This window comes from Corapipo altera, unplaced genomic scaffold (assembly GCF_003945725.1).
Source record: "Corapipo altera isolate COAL_440 unplaced genomic scaffold, ASM394572v1 271, whole genome shotgun sequence".
In the NCBI taxonomy this organism is placed as follows: domain Eukaryota; kingdom Metazoa; phylum Chordata; class Aves; order Passeriformes; family Pipridae; genus Corapipo; species Corapipo altera.
This window is the reverse complement of record NW_020884935.1, coordinates 2,824,654-2,833,949: the sequence shown is the minus strand read 5'-3', so window position 1 is coordinate 2,833,949 and position 9,296 is coordinate 2,824,654. Positions and strand designations below refer to the sequence as shown.

The following is a 9,296-nucleotide window of genomic DNA, read 5'->3' as shown; positions in this document are numbered from 1 at the left end:
TTGTACAGATATAGAGAAATACAAGATACAGAGAGATATAGACATATACACAGATACATCTATATATAGAGAGAGATAGATATCTAAAGTTACAGAGATCCCGACCCTCTGGAGGGCTCTGGCAGGATCCCAGCTGTCCCCTTGGCTTTCCCAGTGACACATCAAGTGTTCTGCTCCTGACGTGTCACCTTCCCAATGTCAACATGGAAGTGGATAAAAAAATTACACCATATAGCAAATATCCCATCAAAAACCACCCCGGGTCGATCTTCACCATCTCCCCTGTGGGAAGTTTTGGTTGAACCTCCTGTTGTTAAGTTGAGGGTGAAATACAGATGTTCAGGTTCCAGCCAGACCCTTCTCAGGGCTGGGGGTAGTGGAGTTCCCAGAAGTCCCTGACAGAACAGCAGTGCTCCAAAATAAAACAAAAAAAAAAAAAACAATGGAGAAAAGAAATTATCTTACCTGAGTTACATTATCCATTTAAATAATTCATTTTAATTCTGTGTCACTTAGGGCCATCCATTTCCTTAAATATCTGAATTTCAATTCAGACAAAAGAAATATCCCTGGAGCTCTTCAATGTGATGAAGCACAGGAAAGGGGTTTGTCAGCAATAAAGGGAACCACTGAGCATCAGATTTGTTAATGTGATGGCACTTCCCAGTTCTTACATTAGGGGGTGAACCCATTTCTTACCCAAAACATCTCTTTTCTCATACCTGGCCAGGATCAGAGCAATGGGATTTTCCCTTAGTTCACTCAAACCTTTTGAAGTGGGGAAAGAACAACAACAACAAAGCAAAGAAACTGGAAACAAATCCCTGGAAGCTCCAATCTGTGCTGGAAGGGCTGATTTGGGTTGGACTGTGCGTGTGATGAACGTGAGAACATCATCACTGTGTGGATTATTGATGCCACTTTATTGGTGTCCCTTGATGAAACACCACAGAGCAGCATCTGAGAGCACTTTAAAAAACCAGCAAGGTGGGCTGATGTCACCAGATCTGTTAAAACCAGGCTTCTGGTCGGGGCAAGAGAAAATAAACCTGCTTTGGCTCAGGCAAGAGATCAGAAGTTTGAACTCTGAGATTCTTCTAGAACATATCCCTGTGTAACTAAGAATAAACATCCACCTCCACTAGGATCTCAGGAAACAATATCTACTAAATAAGTAATAAATATTCAGGAGCCAACTTTCCTTTTTTTTCTTTTTTGAGAGAGAGGGAGTAAGACCTTTTCCTTTTACAAAATACTTGGTCTTGACATTTTTATTTTGTTTTGCACAGTCAACTCAACTTCAGTTCTGATCCTAAAGGATCCAGCCAAGGTTGTCACCTGGAACAGCACAAATTTCACAAGCCATGGACTCGAGTGTGCCTCTATGAGCAGAAATATGAAAGATGTAGCCACAAATGTCTCACAAAAACATGTAATCCAGCTACACACTGCAGTTAAAATTACCCCAGGAAAACAGGGCTGAGTGCCCTGTTAATAAAGATTCATCCAACAGTCAAAGAGACAATTTGACTGAGTGTAAATGAGAAAGTAAAATGACAATTTCCCCCAGACTGCTGAGAATTTTCCAGCCGTTTAACTGCCTTCAAAGCCATACAGACCACTCAACAGGGATGGGAGTCTGGGCAGCGAAGCGAGCGCAGCAGCAGCACAAAGTAAACAGGGCTAATGGAGTTATTTTTATCTCCAAGGAAAACAGCTCCCCTGCTCCCAGCTGGAGGCAACACAGACCAGGGGCACACACTGAGCCACTTCCCCAAGGAGAGCCAGGCAGCACAGCTCCTCGCTGCTGAGGGCTTTGGGAGACACAGAGTCCAGCCCCCCTCTCAGGGCTGCCCGTGCTGGTTTCTGCACCCCAACACCTCCCCCTCGCTGGGTGCTGAAGCACCTGGGCTTCAGGAATGGAATCACAGGAAACAAGGTTGGAAAAGACCTCTAAGATCAAGCCCAACCATCATCCCACCACTAAACCGTGCCCCCCAAGTGCCACATCCATGTGTTTTTTGAATCCCCCTGGATGTGGAGTGATTGCAGAGCTCTCCCTGGCTCCGCTGGGCAGGTCAGGCAGTGCTGCAGCAGGGGCAGCCCCACCTAGATGTGCTCGATGGCACAGGCTCGGACGCTGTTGGTGGAGAGGCACTTGAGAGCCTTGAGCTTGGCCCCCAGGGTTTTGAGCTTGAGGGTGTAGATGAGGGGGTTGCCCAGGCAGTTGATGGTGATCAGCATGGCCGTGCAGTTCCTGAAGATGTAGACGCCCGGGTAGAGGTCGACGTGGCACCGGTGGTTGGTGGCATCAAAAATGACCCCGGCGAAGAACGGGGCGTAGGAGATCAGCGCCAGCAGCCAGATGAAGATGCTGGTCCTGGCCACCTGGGTCTCAGCCGATTTGTAGGTGCCGGTGGCTTGCCCACACGCCTTCATCCTCAGCTTCCTCCTCCTCAGGATGATGATGATTCTGAGGTAGGTGAACAGAGGTATGATAAAGGCCACCACAAAGTTGGGGATGGTGATGAAGAAGAGGTAGTTGACGCAGAACGGGCTGTAGAGGACCGAGACGCTCTTTTCCCTGTGCAGGCAGTTCCACCCCATCAGTGGCAAGCAGCCCAGAAAGAAAGCAAGGACCCAGTTGGTGAAAACCACGGCTATGGAATGGTTTCTGGCAACCCTGAATCTCGTCCTCATGCTCTTGGCCACAGCCAGGTACCGCTCGACCCCGATGCTCACCAGGTTGTAGATGGTGGATAAAATGGACGTCGTGTACAAGGCGTAAGGGGCGAGCATGTCCTCGGACCCAAAGATGGTGATGTCGGGGTTGGTGATGAACAGCGTGGAAATCCAAAAGCCAGAGAAGCTGGTGAAGAGATCAGAAACAGCCAAATTGCAGAAGAGGATGGAGATGGGCTTGTGCAGGTCCTTGGTGGCCAGGCGGGTGAGGATGACGGTGCAGTTGAAGAGCACGGACGCCACGTTGATGGTCAGCTGGGGGATGCCCAGGGCAAGCACCAAAGAATGACTCCAGATGTTTGTGTAGTTAGCAGAGCAGTTTGGAAATCCATTCATGGTGGAAAATCCTCCTTTCAGCTCTCAACCAGGTCGGCTTCACTCATCCCATACTCCGTGAGAGACCACACCACACGAGAGCTGCTGCCACCTCGTTCTCCAGGTGGGGAATGGACCCTGACGCACAGCTTCTGTTGCCACATCATCATCATCATGACAGTGGATTAAACTTTAACCACGTGTGGTATTAAATATTTGGGTTACCACCTCAGGGCATCACCAATTACCCTTCAGTTGCTAGGACAGCCCGAACTGGAAAACATATTTGTTGCTACACGGATGAGCTGCTGAAAACAACCTCTGCCAGCAGGGAAATCTGGCCAGATCTTGAGAGGATGAATGATCACAGCAGTAGTTTAAAATTTTTTAAAGATAGTCTAAAATGGAATTAATGTGAATTCAGTGTTAACTCACCCATAAATTAGATGATAAAGGATTAGAGAGTCAGGAAACAGAGAGCAGGATATTCTGGGTTTGGAGTGGGGAGTGTGTGGCTGATGGAGCTGAAATAAGAACATCAGTGCTGGGTCACCAACCTGGCCCTCAGCTCCTGCCTAAGCAGTTAGGAAAATGCCTTTTTTCCACCTTCATTCCTAGATGAGAATGTAGCTAAACAATAGCAGACATCACTACTCATGCTCATTACAGGATATTTTGTGTTTATTTAATGTGTGACTTGCACATTAATAAACCAACACCAATATCATTATATCTTTTCTTTCTCTATCTTTGTAAAGGCAAATGATTTTTGAGAACTGGATTCAAAATACTTGAGCCTTGGAGAAAAAAAGCCTTTGGGACACACATTCCATGCTCTCAGCAGAGGGCACTGCTGGAACAAAATACGAGGTTTAGTGGGAACAGGGAGATTTTAACCAGCAGAGCAGTTCAGGTGAGCAGTACAATTACCCAGGTAAAGCCATGCTATGTCCGAATTTATTCTGATTTAATTCATTTCTCACTGTCATCCTAAAAAAGGATTAATTTCCATGAGTAACAATTTTATACTGTGATACTGCCAGGCAGCACAGCTGAGTTCACGGGCTTTCCACATCCAGCACTGACATCTGATCATTGCAGCAGCAATTCCAGCTCTAGAGCAGGAAATCTGTGAGCTCTGATAGCTCTGCCAAATTTAAAACATCAGAAATTCACGCTAAAGTGTGGAGCTTGAAAAGGAAAATTCTAGGGCTTCTTTTTTCCTATTGAAATGTATAAAAGTGTATTCAGGTTAGTATACAATAATTAAGTACTAGAAATACTTTAAGTATTTCAGGTGGTCACACAGAAATGCAAAGAATGATTATATAGAAATAAGGGCTGCAAAATGACGGATGAAGCCCGTGGATGTCTTAACATCCTATAAAATATTCTTCTCCCAGTGTCCCAGATAAACCATCCTTTGTGCATCCTGGAACCCTCCCTGTCAGCCACACCTCTGGTGTGAGGTTGCTGCTGAACAAGGGCTCCACTATTTCTGTCACCTCATCAGTGCCAACACCTCGAGTCAGCAAATCCTTTCAATGATCTGAAATGCTGCAGATATTCCTGAAAATGCTACTTGAAATTGCTCTAATTTGAAAATTTGGCGTTCAAGCACTAAGCACTAAACGAAATGAGATCGGAATGTAATTAAAATAATATCAAGTAGTACAAACAGCTCTTCACAAAAGCTTTGTAATCTTATTTCCCTAATAGAATTACATAAAAATTAGCATAATGTTGCTAGATTAAGGGAGACAATATTAGTGTGGAAACTGCTTTTTTTAGTGGGCTTTAACATACAGAAACCCCCAGGTTTGTGCATTCCAACCCTCTGGGATACAGCTGGAGCTCTCAAAATCAGATGAAAACTACTTTGAATTGAAAACTCAGAGGCAGAGCTGCTACACATCCAAACCTCTGCACATCACAACCTCAGTTCAAGGGCATTTTTCTACTCCCATATTCCAGGAACTGTGTGATCTTCCTGGTACTTACCTCACTCTGCATCTTCAAGGAAAGAGTGTTATCTACATCCCATAAACGGGAAAGAGCAATCACATTATTTGTTTAAGATCCCTCAGAAGTCCAGAGAACCCAATCTAATCTCCAGTAGCTCAGGCTGACACCTCAAACCCTGGCTGTACCATGCTGTTGGCAGCCTTTGATTTATAATTATCTAGACCTCGCCTTCTACAACATTTTTTAGTTCTAGAATTGTTTTTCTTTTAGTTCTATGATTGGTTTTATATTTCTATATCTGAATGTCTGAATTGGTGTTATTTTGATACACATCATGTGTTAAGAAATGGCCTTATTTTGTAGAGAATCTCCAAGTTCAATTATAATTACCTGATGATTGTGCCTGTGGAGAAGAAAATAATCACTGAACACGTTGAAGAGATGAAGAAGGAGACATGAGAAGCTTCAGGTGGAAGTTTTAATGATGATTCAAATGGCTGTTGTGGGAAATGCATCTTCACCCCCCTCGGCTCAGTCTCAGAACTGCTCACAACTGCAGCTCTCAGGGATTCTCAAGGGCTCAGGACAACAGGTCCCAGCTGGGACATTCCCAAGTTGATCTTAAACCAGGAAATTCGGTCCAGGAGCCGAGTCCCAGCTCTGCTCAGTAACCCTTGGACAATAGACACACTTATCTTGGTGTGATGCAGAGCAACCTTTGTGCTGAGAGCACTCTGAGGAACTGAGTTATGCCTGAAACTACAGGAGAAAAAGCTGCATCCACGTCATGAAAACAAGAATCCCACAGCACAGGGAGTAGAAGGTGAGCTGCACATGGTTTGGTGTCACCTGCAAGGTCATGGACACACATTATACACACAGGAACAACCAGGCACTGGGAGGATGAGGGATTCCACTGTCCTGGTTTCTTCCCTGTCGCATTCTCCCTGAACTCACAGTCAATTCCTACTTGTTCCTAACTCTCCAGCTCTGCACTTTCACAACAGATAATACTTTACCTGAGCCAAAAAGTGGCCAGTGCCACCCTGCTCAGCTGAGCATGGAGGCAGAGTCACTCCATGGATCCAGGGGTCACTGCCATGACCTTCAGTGAGAGCAGAACATCCACCTGCTCACTCTCTCAGTGGCCATCACGGGGCCTGCAAAGAAGAAACAGTCATGAAGGGGAGTAATACAAATAAGGAGCCTATTTATCCAGTTTATGTTTAAATTTATGCAGATTAAAGTCTTCCTTTCTGGAGAGGAAGGCACAAATGGGATGTATGATCTCCTTCCAAGATTTTTCTGAGATGTTTTGAAAACAGAGAGCTCTGCTCCTCCCCCACCCTCTGTCTTTGAGGAGTTTTTGCCTCACGGGTTTGGAGTTATCCATGGCCCTCACCAGGCACATGAAGTGAAGATAATCAGATAATCATCAGGCTTGAAGTCTCTGAATGCTGTTCAGCAGCACATTACCAACAAGCCACAAAATATTGGCAAAGTTGGTTTGTTGCAAGGATATTCCCCAAACCAGACCCTTTTCCCCTTTATCCATAGCCAGAACGTCTCTCTCAGATGCCAGAACTGGTATTTTCACCTTTTGGGAACTTGCATTGTCCTGTCTAAAAGGAAACAAACAGGAATAAATACCTAAAACCAGGTGTATGGCAAGCAAAGCCTTCCCCTGATCATTTAGATGTGAAGAAGCCAGAAAACATCTTATCCCTGCTCCTGAGTATTCCATGGAAACGACCTTGTGCTTGTTCCCAATGGAGCAGACTCGGGGAGGATCAGAGCCAGCCCACGTTCCTCGTGGAAGATGAAGGCCCAATGACTGTGATTCACCAAGAGCTGTGAAATTCCAGATTCCCTGTTCAGTGGTGTGGGAACTGTAACGAATAAAATGGTAACACACAAGTAACTAAAGAGCACTGAGCGTGTTTTCTCACACACAGGATGGGGTTCCCATCACAAAACTCATCTGGGTTTGAAGTCTCTTGGAAGTGCTTCCCTCTCCCATCACAGGGGCGATTCCTCCTGGGTAATTTGTGACCAGGATTTGGCCCCAGGCCAGTCTGACCCTCACAACCCTTAGATCTTCCTTCTAAGAGCAACAGCTCAGCCTCCAGCCCGAAGAGCTGAGCCACAGCCTGGGCTTTGAGTCTCTGATGCCTTTTTGGCACAGATTCAGCCCCAGCCAGCCCTCATCCCTTCTGCTGGGACATGGGATGCAGCCCCTCAGCTGGAGGGCTGGGGACAGCTCTGGCCTCCCTCCCCTCAGCACATGGTGGGATCCTGTGGCTCAGACTCGTGAAAGTCCCATGCACCACCACATCCCTCCCCAAATTCCCTTGGGAGCAGCAGGATGACGTCAGACCTCACACGTTCCAGAAACCAGGCTGGGGGAACATCCCCAAAACCTTTGTTGCTGTGGCTCTCGAGGCAACAAAATAAATGCAGTTTTCACTGGTTTTGGTGTTCCCACCTGCCCTGTAGCTATGGACACAACTGCAATAATTCTGCCAGGAAAAACCAGCCTGGAGTTCAGTGATCTGCTGTCACCTCCCTGCTTAACTTTGAGTGTCACCTTCTCTGACCCAGATCCTCACACGTCTTTAGGTTCAATGTCCAAAACCAACTCACAGAGTAATTCCTTTCAAAATTATCCCAAGGTGCAGCACTGCCATGGAGAACTGATAACCAAGTACCTGCCAGGTGAGTGAGTTTCTTTAGAAAAAAATGAGGAGATCACATGATGTCTACCCTGCTTATTTAGATGACAGGCTTCATAAGGAGAGGGAATGTCTTTCCCTGAGTGTGCCTTCACTTCCTGGCACAAATAAAAGCTTAGTTGATATGATTGCAGTGCAATTTATTGTCACTTTAATAGTGATAGGCTGAAGTGCTTGGGGGGGGGGGGGAGAGGGAAAAAAAAGGAAAAAAAAAAAAGGGAAAAAAAAGAAACAAACCAAGAATCCTGATTTTTTAAGATCAACATTTCTAACCCTATTTTCAGTCCTGAATGGAGAGTTTCTAGCAGGCTTTTAGCTCTCAGAGAATTAACAGGAACAGAGTGAAAAAAATCCATAAGAGTGTCCTTTCAGGTCGCCACTGAGGACCATCCCCGGGAGTGAAGTGTCTCGTGGATGCCCTGGAGGGCTGACAGCACCTGACCCCTCCCTGCCCTACGTGCTCAGAACTCACCTTGCTCCCGGAGCTCCGCCGGGACCGCGCTCGGAAGTGAAAAAATGCCACTAATTCCCGTATTGTTCTTGTCACTGCAGCAACTATTTATCTTATCACCATGTGCTAGGCAAATCATCCTCTGTGCGGGCTCTAACTGCCTAGAGCAGGATGGAAAAACACTCCCCAGCAGCTCTTCATTGTTGGGGGGTTATTTATAGCCGAGTTTTTTTATGAATAAAAGAGCTGCTCGTGAGTCAGCTGTGCCGGTGTTATTGCAGGTCCTGAGCCCGTGCCACCCTTCTGCTGACAGCACAGCCTTGCTCTGGGAGCTGCAGCTCTTGGGGAAGGCAAAAAGCACTTTCTTGGCTCCTCGTTTTTTAATTCAGCCCTTGCTGGATGACTCTGCACGCTCAGATCTGCTGGCACGGCATTGCTTCACTCCATCCACCCCTTCAGGGAGAAGCTGTGGGTCGGGCATCCTGCTCTTCTCCCACCCAACCAAGCGTGGACAGAGAAGCATCTGGGGAAGGGGAAGAAGTTGTTTCACTCCCTCATTTGTTTTCCTCAGCTGTATCAAAATCCAAACCCAAATTAAAAGGTGACACAGTGTCTATAGCAGAGCAAAAAGTAGTTGTGTCGCTTTTCTGTTTGTTGAACCAACACTCTGAGCTGCCACTGAATCAGGCATGTGGAATTAAAAAAATCAGATAGGAAAGGGGACAGAAAAAAATGTCTGTATATATTATACTATAATAGCAGAAGCAGATAATTAAGAAAAAGGATTATTAAAAAAAGTACCATTCCTTAATTACGTAAGTAAGGTGCTGCATGTCACCTAATAAACATTTCCTGTCACTGCACACAGAATTCCCATTTTCCAGTTCCTCTAATCTACTGCAATCCTGAGGAGCTGTTTGCAGGGTTGTGGGGTGGGGATGGGGGCAGTTGGGGCTTTATTTGTTTCATAGGGTTTTTTTTAAAAAAACCACCAACTTTAACACACATGTTAATTAAATGTCATGGGGGCTGTCAGGAAAAAAACTACCCCTAAATAAAAACGCAGCATTTCAGCAAGAGGTCACTAAACA

The 9,296-nt window shown here is 45.9% G+C and overlaps 1 protein-coding gene across 9 annotated transcripts in view; it reads right to left on the bottom strand.

The window, feature by feature from the left end:
* Positions 1-202: 202 nt before the first annotated feature.
* The window catches only part of LOC113955050 (lysophosphatidic acid receptor 3-like), a 32,384-nt gene continuing 23,290 nt past the window's right edge, over positions 203-9,296 (bottom strand). For 3 of the 9 annotated variants that reach the window (XM_027660141.1, XM_027660143.1, XM_027660142.1), the window contains 2 exons: positions 6,673-8,728; positions 203-6,182 (listed from right to left, as the gene is read on the bottom strand). In XM_027660141.1, the coding sequence (XP_027515942.1) occupies positions 2,110-3,078 (969 nt within the window). In that variant the 5' untranslated portion in view covers positions 3,079-6,182; positions 6,673-8,728 and the 3' untranslated portion in view covers positions 203-2,109. The remainder of the gene's footprint in view (positions 6,183-6,672; positions 8,729-9,296) is intronic. The other 6 variants (XM_027660144.1, XM_027660147.1, XR_003530402.1 and 3 more) reach the window with 5 other exon arrangements.